General features: G+C 39.3%; 1 protein-coding gene across 1 annotated transcript in view; it reads right to left on the reverse strand.

Moving 5' to 3' along the window:
• Window positions 1–10,802, reverse strand: part of Slc38a11 (solute carrier family 38 member 11) — a 46,748-nt gene extending 35,946 nt beyond the window's left edge. The window contains exons 1-7 of the mRNA XM_005346490.3: window positions 10,695–10,802; window positions 10,169–10,289; window positions 8,192–8,266; window positions 5,657–5,791; window positions 4,374–4,439; window positions 2,995–3,101; window positions 184–263 (exon numbers count right to left, since the gene is read on the reverse strand). Of these exons, the coding sequence (XP_005346547.1) occupies window positions 184–263; window positions 2,995–3,101; window positions 4,374–4,439; window positions 5,657–5,791; window positions 8,192–8,266; window positions 10,169–10,289; window positions 10,695–10,733 (623 nt within the window). The 5' untranslated portion in view covers window positions 10,734–10,802. The remainder of the gene's footprint in view (window positions 1–183; window positions 264–2,994; window positions 3,102–4,373; window positions 4,440–5,656; window positions 5,792–8,191; window positions 8,267–10,168; window positions 10,290–10,694) is intronic.
• Window positions 10,803–13,181: the final 2,379 nt, after the last annotated feature.

The following is a 13,181-nucleotide window of genomic DNA, read 5'->3' on the forward strand; positions in this document are numbered from 1 at the left end:
AGGCTGGCCTCGAACTCACAGAGATCCACCTGCCTCTGCCTCCCGAGTGCTGGGATTAAAGGCGTGCGCCACCACCGCCCGGCTATCTGGCTATATTTTTATTTGTGTATTTTCCTTATGTTCTTGAATATGATATATTTCAGCAAATATTGATGTAAAAGTCAAAAATACAACAGCACTTACATGTTTGGCCCCAAAGAAACTGCTCTTGTCATTACGATTCCAAGGATTATAGTTGTTAAAACTGTGGAAATCAAAGAGATCTGTACAAAGAAACGTGAAGACACCGTCAGTATAAGATGCAGATAAGTTGTTTAAAATAGTACATCATTTTTATTAATTTGGCAAACTTATTTATAGATTGTTTCTATCAGGCTCCCTAAGTGGTTTATAACCTTATAGATTAGTCTCTACACTGATTGGGTGGGTGTATAACTACTTAACAGATTATAATCGTCCCTGAGACCCAAACAGAGGATCGAGGGTCCACTGTGGTTTTACAACAAAGTTTGAAGCCCTCTTAGTGACTTCCTGCACAGGATACAAAGTGAGCGCTTTTAATTTATGAAAGTTAAAATGAAAATATCTTTTTTTTTTTTTAAATTTCAGGTCCCATTTTAGTACTGACTTCAGCTGCTTTCCACCTACCGTTGCTTTTTTCATTTTCATCTCCCTTTTCCTTTCCACATACCATGCATACACTCATCTCAATTCTCTGTTTTCATGTCTGCCTTTCCCTCTCTGCTCTCGAGCTCCGTTGGTCTATTTTTCCCATGTGGTTTGCCCTCTGCCCTGTGTTTCTGGGTCTGTTCTTTGTCTTCCTCTCAGCACTGTGCCTGTTTCATCCGGCTAACACACGGTCGCTGTGCGTGCGCATGTACCCTGTACACTCATTACATTAGGTTTGCGAATCGATTCTCCATTTAAAATGGGTAAGCACATCTGAGATGGCCTCTAGGATGGGTTAAAACAAAAAAGTCTCAAATTCCTTTTATTTCATGTGATTATCATTAACATTGGATTTTAAGTTTTTAATCTTTAATTTGAAATAAATATCTATGATGAGTTCCCTGGTCCTGTGAGGGACAGAGAGAAAAAATAGCCAATGGAAGGTCACAAAGCTAGAAGGTGACATGTGGCATTCAAATGCAAGCAGCCTACTCTGTAGAGAGCCTGCCCTGTGCTTTGTTAATCAGGATTTCAGTAGGACACTTCAAGAGGTGTGTAGGGAATTCATATGTTAAGGATCATCATTTTTTCATGAATGTTTTGCTTTCTACTTTCAGAAGATAACATTTATGCATCTATATTGAACATTTATGTATCTATATTGAATATATATTTATATATCTATTTTTCACTTGTAAAGAAAAAAAAATGCTCAATCATTCAGATACCTGACACAAAAAATTGCTTTTGATACAGTTTTCTTCCTTTCTTTTTTTTTTCTCCCTCCTTTCTTTCTTTCTTTCTTTCTTTCTTTCTTTCTTTCTTTCTTTCTCTCTCTCTCTCTCTCTTTTTTTGACGAGGTCTCACTATGTAACTCTGACTGGCCAGGAATTATGTATAGATCAGGTTGGCTTCAACTCATAGCGATCTATCTGCCTCTTCCTCCAGCTCTTGAATATTACAGCTGTGCACTGCCATGTCTGGCCTCCCTTTGGGTCCTTGCTTGTCACTGAATGACTGCTAAAGACGAAAGGCCTGATGGTGAGAACACCCCCACATGCTAGCTCCGTGTCCAGCTCTGCCTGGAAGAAGGGACCTCACTCATCACTGGATGCATTGTGTCAAACATCAAAGGCAGGAGCAGAATGGAGTTGATGGGTGCAGTGTTCAAAGCAGACTGTAGAAGTGTCACATGATCAACCCTTTTAGAAAACATATGGTCAGAATATTTGATCATGTAGACATAGTACCAGTTATATTTTGAGTAAAATAAAAACATTCCTTGGCAGTAAGAGAATAAAATACAAACAGATAAAGGATAGTCTATGTAAATAAGGTTAGGTGGTGAGTCAAATAATAATTTAGTTAATTTGATTAGAAAGACTTTAGTCCTATTGGCAAAATTCTCAACAATTGATCAATCAAAAAAATGGTATTTAAATTCACTGAGTGGGTAGCCTGGTGGTGGTGGCCCATGTCTTTAATCCAGTACTTAGGAGGCAGAGACAGGCAGATCTCTGAGTTCAAGGTCAGCCTGGTCTACAGAACTATCTTCAAGATAGACAGGAAATAGAGAAAGCCTGTCTCAAAAAAAAAACAAAACAGCAAAAAATTCACGGAGTGGAAACACGTACAATAGACATTGTAATTTGCAAATAAAAACATTTTGCATCATTTAAGTGATTCATCCTTGATATACTTTTATTTACTTTTCATTTTAACTGATACAGGGTCCCACACAGTTTGTCAATGCATTTATTGTACAATGCTTAAACAAGATTAAACATTTATCTCTTCCAACACTTCTCTCTGTCATACTTAGTTTAATCCAGTTGTTTAAATTGTCTCCAGAAAAAGGTGGGGGCACTTTTCTAATAAAGTAGACTGCTTTAAATACAGTTTTCTGTATTTTCTAAATTGAAAATCCATTGTCTGATATCAGATTATCTCCTTTAGAAAAGGAAAAAGGAAGAACGTATTTTCTTCACATTTAACCAAAAGTTTCCCCAGATGAGCTATTCTCAGTGTGCTAAGCATAACTGTGACAGCAGCTGAATAGACTGTAGGTCCGCAAAATTAAGGGCTATTTAAAAAATGTAAAAATGGGGCCGGAGAGATGGCTCAGTGGTTAAGAGCACTGGCTGCTCCTACAGAGGACATGAGTGGGATTCCCAGCACCTACGGCAGCTCCCACAACCCTCTGTAACTCCAGTTCCAGGGGATCTTCCAGCTCCTGCAAGTACACGGTGCACACACATACATGCAAGCGCAACACTCACGTACATAGAAATAAAAACAAGTAAAGCTTTAAAATGTAGAAATTACCTTTCCTAGCTTTGCTATGTCTCGGTACAACGACAGAGGCAGAGTAAATGTAGCCGTTGAAACCACAATGATGAAGTGTCGGCCAATAAACACGCTTCCAGGATCAACTGAAATATAGTAAATATTATTTAGTGTTTATACATATAAATGGCGCATTGTGTGGTACATTAACTACCAAAACATTTCATTATAAATAATGATGTAAAAAAAACTTAAATCATATATGAAGATGATTTTGAGTTAATAAACAAAAAATCATATTAAAACAGAAATATACCACAAAAATATAATACAAAATAACCCAAGAATGAACTTATGTTTCCTATGATGTCATAGAATTTTACATTCCTATGAATAGCGTCTTTAAAAATTATTAATTTATTTAATGTTCATAGCCTTTTACTGTATGTATATCTGTTCATCACTTGAATGCCTGATGCCCCTGAAGGCCAGAGGAGGGTATCAAATTCCCTAGAAATGGTTAGAGATGGCTGTGAGCTACTATGCAGGTGCTAGGAATTGAACCCTGATCCTCTGCAAGAGCAGCTGGTACTCTAAACAATGAGCCGCTTCGCTAGCCCCAATCGCCTTCTTGTCAGTTTCCCCACTCCTAAACTACAAGCAAACATGCCCATCCTTTCTGAATTACTCTCACAGCCAAGCCATGGTGACAGGCTCAACAGGAAGTGGGCTTGTGACACGTGCTGAAAATGTCACCTGAGGATATTCACGGCAGCTGTCCCACAATTGGCCCACAATGGAAACAACACAAACGTGCCCTGGCTGACTGCCACACTAGTGTGTTTGTGTTTCCATAGCATGGGATGCTCCTAACCATAGAAATATAACCAGGCAGACTCCTCATGGAGTCACGGGGGTAACAAATTCCTGTCACATACAACCTGCTGAGTGCAAGGAGTCAGAACCAGAAAGCTATGTGGTTTGTTTGTTTGTTTATTTATTTTGATGGGATTTACATGGTGTTCTGAAAAAAAGTGAATCAAATGGAAATGCATTGAAAATGGCAACTTTTTTTTTTTTTTTTTTTTTTTTTTTAGACAGGGTTTCTCTGGCTGTCCTGGAACTTGCTCTGTAGACCAGGCTGGTCTGGAACTCAGAGGTCCATCTGCCTCCACATCTAGGGTGTTGGGATTATTGAAGACTTGTACTACCGTGCCTGGAGAAGACAGCAACTTTTAAAAATTGGTCAAAAACTAATTTAAGTTTGTTGTATTGGATGGATGTGAGCCCTGGGAACTGCAAGGTCCGTGAGGCAGCCCAGCTCCACAGTCAAATGTTTTGTTTGTAAATTATGAATTACATCATACCTATGAAAAGTAAGCTTATTTCAACTTGCCACACTTCTCATGGTTACCTACCTCCTGGGATTCTTTGAAAGACTTTGCTCAGAGTATCTCCGGTTATTATGTTGTAACTTATCATAGCTGAAAGCACAATGACAGGAATGGTCGTTAATAAGCCTGCATATGTTTTTCTCTTGCATATTCTGAACACTGGAAGTTATGACTTACTAAATACTGACATAGGCTTAGCATGCATTGCCTATAATTTCTAGTATGCCCGGGTTAAGGATAACATGAAAGATTTATGCCCGAGTGTCAACTTGAGCTTCAGGAAAAATTTCACTATACAAATTGGTTCACCCCAGAATGCTTTAGAACGTTGAGATTTGACATTCATTTGAAATGTGATTTATTTTGTTGTGGAGGGTTGGTTTCCAAACACCTTTTTTTGGGAAGACATGTGCTACTTACACTGAAGAACCAATGACAACAGTAAAATTTGAAGACACACACACACACACACACACACACACACACACACACACACACACACACAGCCTTCACTTGAAAATGCAGGGCTTTCAAATGAAGTATATTTTTCTAGATTTCTGTGAGAACACATAGACTTACTTCAACTGTAGCTTTTTTAATTCTAATAAAAATATGAGATCAACATTGTTTGAAATTCCCAAAGAATTAATAAGATGTAAGTGAAGTCTTTGGTTCTTAATTTATATGAACATTTTATCTGTTTAAGAAGTGGGTGACATTTTCACCATTGTGGTACAAATCATTAGGTTTTCATAAAACAAAATTAAACAAAAATCATCTGTATTGAGCCTTAAGAGAGACTTGCTGGTTTTCTCACTTTCAATCCCAAATCATTGTGTATGTCTATGTGTGTGTATATATATGTGTGTATGTGTATGTATATGTATATATGTGTGTGTGTGTGCATGTGTATTGTGTGTATAAATGTGTGTATGTCTGTGCATTGTATATATATTTTTGTGTATATGTATGTGTATTGTGCATGTGTATGTGTGTGTGAGCGATATTTGTATGTGTATATATGCTGTATATTCATATACACATTTATCAGAGAGAGTATACAGCAGGTAAGGAAAACTAAAGCATTAACCAAATTCCCATTTTATTTTAGAAAAAAAATAGTAATAGAATAGGTAAAATGTATTAGAAAATATGAAGGAAAATTGTTAAAGATGCAAGCACTGAATTTGGAAAACACTTCAACTATTAGGTTTTTTTTTTTTTTTCTGGCTCTCAAAAATGCTGCCATTCAGAAAGAACCACGTGGGTACCAGCTATTATAGCATCTGTCTTCATGGCCACCTTACCTATGAAAGGGTACATAAACTGTAGGGCAGAGAGCAGCAGGTATCCTGGGAAGCCAAAGGTCTGGTTAACCAAAGACTGGTAGGAGTCTGTTCCAGAGAGGGCTCCTCCTTTTATCAATAAAATGAGGGAAAAGTCTGTAGCAAAACAAAACAAAACAAAACAAAACAAAACAAAACAAAACACAAATCATCTGAAACAAAGGGTCGGCATGTTTTGACTGTTGTCTTCGAGAAGAGATTCATTTTTAAATTAAGGTTTCAGGTGGCCAGGGCTGGCTTCAAGTTTGTTCTGTATTCAAGGCTGACCCTGAACTCCTGCGCCCTGCCTCAACCTCCTGAGTGCTGAGAGGGTAGGCAAGAGCCACCATACTGGGGTGTGGGAACTCCATCCAAGAATGGAGTCCTGGGAGGGGGATTTTGAGTGCATGTAAGAAAACAGAGCAAGGGTCTTGTGACTTCAGTTTCTTTGAAACCATGGGTTTGTTCTTCTAATGCATTTTCCTGGCCCTCCCAGGTCTAGTGGATAGGAGGGAGTTTGCTTCAGATTATTCCTTAACTGACTACTGGTAAACGTTTAAATGCCTCTGTGGAAAAACATGTTTTCTACATGCACAGCCTGTCCTTGTGACTATATGCAGCCTGACCTCATGAGAACTTTACTCATGCACCCTTTCTTAAACCTCAGAGTATACACTGCTCCGAATAAAGTTTGCTATTGCATGGGACTTTAGTTCCCCTCATTTCTTGGCTCCATCTCCCAGGTTCCATTGCCTCTAGCGTGTCTCTGGGTTTCCAATGGTTCTGGAGGGGCTGGGGATTGAACTCAAGGCTGCACACATGCGAGACAATCTCTGTACGGATGGAGCTTCATCTTCAGCCTGGGAAAAAGAGGAATTCCAGGAGAAGAGCTGCAGTGGTATAGTATTACCATGACAAGGTTAATGACTTTTAATAAAACATCATTTTTCATTTAGCTACATGCAGATATCCTTGAATATCCAGGTGATGCCCTGAATAGGGCAGAGGCAGTATGACTGCCAAAGGCCAGGGATACCCATAATTTTCTATCCCAAAGACGTAGCCACGTTTACGGGGATGTGACTCCACCGCAGGTGATATAACTTAGGTGCTCAATCTGTAAACACGATGGTGAGGATTTTAGGGTTAATGAATATATAAGACTCAGAGCACATGGTTTGGAATAAAATAAAATCAGTGACTTAATTTTAAAGCTATTATGGTTAAGAGTGCACTCTATGGATTATTTAAAAATATTTACATTGTAGTTATTTCATTTCAAATTTTCGGATTAAAGCTGAAGACATAAATATACAGTAATTATATAAATAAAAATAATTTTCCCCAGGTGGTGGTAGCTCACACCTTTAATCCCAGCACGTGGAAGGTAGAAGTAGGGGGAGTTCCATGAATTCAAGGCCAGCCCAGTCTACAAAATGAGTTCCAAGACAGCCAGAACTGTTACAGAGAAGCTACTGTTTAAATAGAATGGGCAATAAGGACCATAGGGTTAAGGACCCAGAATTTAAATTCCAACCTAACTCCATAGTTTAAGATTTTAATTACAGTGTTGAACAATAGATCTGTAGGACTCCCATAATTTGTAAAGAAGTCTGATTCCATTAAAAAAAATTGTAGTGTTAGGCAAGAAAAAAATTAACATACTGTATTTGTAGATTTTGCTCTTAAAGCATAAAAAAGAAAATGAATCTTAAACTATAAATTGTTTGACTTTCGTGAGGAGATCTTTTATTCATCAAAATTATTCAAAGATGCAGATGATGTTAGTAAATGAATGGGCTAATCGTTCCTACTGATAATGAGCTTGCAATGCAGGACTTTGGAGCGACTGTACATCATGGGTACACCAGCAATTGAACATGCTATTTGCAGTGTGGTTTATTTACATGTAATATGATGCGGGTTTACTAACCACTCGTCTTCTTCCAATCCTGATTCACAGGTGAGATGTTTACTTTTCTCTGCCTGCTGGTTTATAATTATATGTTCACCATGCACTAAAGCTATGGTAATATACTGGGTGGAAATTAAATATTTGCCAGCACCAACTGGGGAGCAGGCAATTAAAAAATGGAAAGGCTTTTAAAAGATACTTATATTCATAAGCATAGATTATGCGTCTCTCAGGTCTGGAATGGAGAGGCTGTTCTTCTGCATGTACCTGCCAGCCCAACCCCGTTGTGTGCATTGTGGAGCAATGTCCTCTCAGCCAGCACTGGCCTGGGAAGTGACTTTCTCAGCCACCACTTTGTGTATGAAGTGGAAAAGGCACATGCCCAGGTTTAGGCTTGGTGATAGAACATGCTACTTCCACTAATCTGTTTAAGAGATTAGGAAGACAAAGCAAATCCCCACAAATGTGATGCTTAAATTCCTCAGGAACCTTTGATGGACTTCTTAATTAACTGGGAGATCCAATTGCAGGGCATATTTGTGTAGGTGAAGAAGTCATTGAACAATTTATACTGCAGGGATACGCAGCCGTGCGCTATTTACCTGTAATATATGAGACCCAGAATAAAAGCAGTATTCCCAAGGGAAATCCAGCTTGATTCATTGAATATGGCAATCCTGGAAAAACATAAAATGCCCCAACCCATTAAAATGACATGTAGAAATGCAAAAATCTCTCACAATTCATATATAGAAAGTAAAATAAATTCTGTATATCCATGATAAAAAGTTGTAACCTAAGACAAGAGAGTCCTAAATCAAATATTAGCATATTAGCACTTATTCCAGAACGGAATGCCGTTAAATTAATGACACGTCAGGAGAGCAAGCACACGAGATGAATGAAGAAGAATTCAAAAGCAGCAAATCAAAAATCAATTCCAGTTCAAGTAATGTTTCCAGTTCAAGCAATACTTATTTCAGTGTGATGGTTAGTGCCCTAGATTCCAGGGAGAACAAAGACCCCAAGCCCTGCCTGACACGCTGCTGTGGGAAGCAGAGGGAATGGTTGTGAGGTCTTAGGGGAGACTGATCATGGAGCCAAAAATGGGGGAGTCAGCTAGGAAATGAGGGAACGCAGGGAGCACAGGCATGCAGAATTACTTTTTCTCAAGCTAAATAGGGTTCATAAGAATATTTTTTATGACTTTGTGGATGTGGATAATTTTAGACTATAGACGACAAAATATTCAAAATGGAATAATTTAAACATTTTTCTTTAGAATATTTCTTTTTAGAAAAGTTTTCTCTTTAAAACAAAGCTGCTGAGTACAGTGAAGTGGAACATTATTGTATCACTGACCTGCATGTACCTGAAAAGTATTCGTACCAGGAATAAATTCCAGACTTCTGAAGGTTGAACTGTCCATGCTCCATGACACATGGACACAGACTTTTAAGCAAGCTTTAACTCTGCTTACTTCTGTTTCACCCAGAAGTCTCCAATTTATTGTTCATTTAAAAAATATGTATATAGGGATTAATGTAAAGCCAGAAAGCACAAAAACTTGTGAAAAAATAAGAAATTAACTCAGGGGCTAGAAAGATGGCCCAGCAGTTAAGAATACTTATTGCTCCTGCCAAATACTCATTTCCCAGTACCCACATGGTGGCATACTACCATCCTTAAATTCAGTTCCAGGGAGTCCGGCACCCCCTTCTGACCTCTGTGGGCACCGGGTATGCATGTGGTGTATGTGCATGTGGGCAAAACACTCACACATGCACATAAAATAATAAATAAATAATGAAATCAAGAAAAGAAAAACAACTCATTTGATAAACAACAGTTTTAAGCAGATAACAATATGAAAAACGTTGTTGCAGAAAGTTGCGTATTTGGTGAGCAATGCAGTTGACAGGACTTTGTTTTTCCTGCCTATTTGGAAATGGGATGTTTTCCAACTACAACAAACAATAGATGCTGGAAATACAGTTTCTCTCACTGTAGTGCAAAACCCTTTCAAAGTTTTTACTCTTTAAAGAGGCTTTCCCTTGCTTCTGATTGATGGGAAAAACATGGACTATTCTTTCCTGATCGTTGTAAATGAACTGTCATAGTGACTAGATGCTCAAAACTAATATTTCATACGTTCACGGTTTAAGTTTAGCATCCTGTAGGTAGGCCCAGAAATAGTGTAGTTTAATATTCCATAGGACTGATTGTTAAAGTCTCGTATTAAACTTTTGTGCCTGTTATGCGTACAAAAATCGGGAATTCCCTCCTGGGACTAATAGGATTTAAGTAATGGAGTCTACTTGAGAAAGAAGAACAAATGCATTAGATGGGATGATAACCGACCAGGCCATCTATGAAAAGCCCGTTTCCCCTGTCCCCTGAGCACTCCCCTGCTCCTCCCCAGGACACTATCTACTGTGGAGCAAAACACAGTCATCTAATTAAGATTTTTTTCTTTAAAAACAACCAGCAAATGCTAGCAGAATATTAACAGTTCAACCCCCCCCCTTTAATAAAAACTTAACTTCACAAATAGAACCCAGCAGGCACAGATGGCTTACCTATTATCCCGGATCCTATGACAGAATTGACCACATTGAACACAGCGGCAGAATGACAGGATTTCCTTTGGTGCTCATGGCCAGAGACCAGGCTTTCTCTGTCACTCAGGTGTGTTTCTCTCTATTTTAATAGATGAAAGAATGCTTAAACATTCACTAGTTTGAAAGTGCATAATGTCAGATTATAAATAAGCAATGCATGATTCAAACATAGTTAATGACATCAAGTAATTCCTATAGCGTTAATAATTATGATAACAAGGGAAAACAGGAAAGGCTAGGCATCCGAAAGAACTATACAAACTTTATCCCTAAGTCTTCACATTGCCGCTGCCCAACTGTTTTGAGCTAATTCCAGAGTATGGGGTCTGTTCATGAAATTTAAAAAGTTATAGAAAAGTGTTTATTCAGAAGATGTAGGTCAGATTAAATCAGATAAAGCCCCCTCCTCCTTTTTGCCAAACCAAGACCCCAGCCTGAAAGTGGACGGGAACTGTTCAGCTCCTGCCCCTGTTGCCACTTTTACCTGCCGCCGGTCGCTCAGCTCTGGACGCTGGTAGCTCATATCTGCACAAGGGAAGGTTCTGGGCTGGGAAGCCGGCTCCCACCTGGACAGGCTCCCCTGCCGTTTTGCCTGCAGTCAAGGTCGCCAGAGAGGGAGCCGGTTCCGCGGGTCTCTGTATCCTGGACTCCAGGCTGCAGTTTAGAGGTCTCCGCCTTCACCGGGGCGGGTTCTCCCGCTGCCCGCTGGCCGCTGCTCCTGTGGATGCTCAAGGATTTTTCCAACTTGCAGCCTGGTCTCCCCTCACTCAGATCACACAGGTATCTCTCCCTGAAACTGAGAAAGTACAACCTGTTCCTCCCACGGCGCCCTAGCTTGCTTCTTCTGTTCCTAACTCAGTTGCTGGTTCCTATCCTAGAGACTGAAGCCAGCTAAGAATTCAGAAGCAACTTGCTCCACAGAGTGACTTTTCTCCCTGGGGACGGCGAAATTTTAGGACTTTTATATTAAGTGGAAATTGAAAGAAAGAATAAACAGAAAACACAACACGACATAAAACACAGTTCTAGGGTTTTAGCAAGCTTGTTTACTTTGCATGCTCCAGTTAAATGCACCCTGGTTACTTTTCGGAAGAGGAGACATAAAGAGAAAGGCATGATAGATCGATACTGGATGCAGGCAATGGAGCTTTTAAAAGGAAAGGGTAGACAGGGGAAGGGAAGGAACCTAGAATATTTGAGCTAGGAAGAGTCTTAAATGATCGTCTATTTATCCTTTCGTGTTAAGCAGATGAAACAGGTCTGGAGATACGTGATGGCGAATGAACTTTGAGGCAATAATAATAATGATACACAGATGCTAACCAAATTTTTTTCTTGTGAACGTTTAAAATCAAGGGGGGGGCTTTAAAAATTTTTTTTAAATAGGGAAAAATGAGAGTGGGGAGGTAGGTCGGTGGCTAAAGCCCTTTGCCTAAAAGCATGAAAGGCCGGAGTTTGGATCCTCAGGACTCCTTGACTGCCAAGCCAGTGTGGTGGAGGCAGGATTCCCAGGGCAAGCTGGACAGCTAAACTTGCTGATGGGAACTCTTTGGGTTACTTTAAGAAATGCCACTCCAGTGAACGAAGTGGAGATCCCTGGAAAGCTCCACCTCCGCCCTGGGCCTCCACACACGCACATACAGGCATCAGCACACACGTGTGTACACAACATGAAAAGAAAAAGAGAGAAAACTTTGGAAAATCTAGTTATATAAAAACCTTCCACTACTCTGAACCATCGACTGAAGAAGTTTTAATATTGGTTCTTGCTCTTTAGTTTATAGAAATGAACACTTAATACTACAGCAGAAACCCCATTGACCCCCTATCCCTTCCTCCTCACAAGAGCCCCAGAGCCACCCAACTCATGAAGTGGCCAGTACATTTCCACATCTTCCATTCATAAGTATTTATTTGTAACCATAAGTATGTACGTATGTGTATATGTATGTATGTATGTATCTCTCCCTCTCCCCCACCCCACATCTGTGCCACGGTACATTCACCTGCACACATCCAGGCACACACTAAACCCATAAGTAAATGTACTCTGAGGTACGAGTTAGACCCCTGCAGATACAGTTCATCTACTTCGTCTTACTGACGTGGGCATTTCTCGATGGAAATGAACTCTGTTTACTTCTCATTTTACCACCTCCTGGAGCATATGTTATAGAGAACTGTGCACTGGGAAGTCAACAAGAGCGTTTCAACCTCACTAAGTGCTTTTAAATTGCTCTACGTATTGATAATTCCTATTACTCTCCTTTAGCAGGGTGAAATTCTTGGTTTCCTGCATTGTTAACACCAAAACATCAAGAAAGGTTTATTTCGCGTTTTCTTTAAAGCTTTGGTGTTTTTCTGTGAGTTTTAAAGTGAGACATGATAAATGTATAAATTTTTATTATTTTACATTGAAGTAAAGGATCTTTGCATATATTCAATAACTATTGGTTTCTTAGAAACTTAATTTTACAACCCTTGAACATTTGGTATTGGCTATTTGACCTTTCTTTCTTCCTTCTTTTCTTCTTTTATTTTTTCTTCCTTCCCTCCTTTCCTCCCTCTCTCCCTTCCTCTATCTCCCTTTTTTTTTTTTTTTTTGCTCATTTTGAGACAGTGTCTCACTGTAAAGCCTTGGCTGGCTTGGATCTTACTATGTAGAACAGACTAGCTTTGAACTTCCAACAGGAGAACTGTTCTCCTGCCTCGGCCTCCTGAGTGCTGGTATTATAACTGTATGCTCTCATATCCAGTTGGTCTTGTGGATTTGTAGGGGTTAGTTATACACCTGGGACATCAAACCTTTGTCAGTCATGTATTTTGTACACAGCTTCTCCTAGCTTCTATTAAAATTATTTTTCCTCATTAATATTTGCAAGTTTGATATACTTAAAGTTAATAATCTTAATCCAGATACAAATGAATTAAGAAAGGAACTACAAGCCTATTTTATTAAACGTATAGGTGC

This window comes from Microtus ochrogaster, chromosome 4 (assembly GCF_000317375.1).
Source record: "Microtus ochrogaster isolate Prairie Vole_2 chromosome 4, MicOch1.0, whole genome shotgun sequence".
Lineage (NCBI taxonomy): Eukaryota > Metazoa > Chordata > Mammalia > Rodentia > Cricetidae > Microtus > Microtus ochrogaster.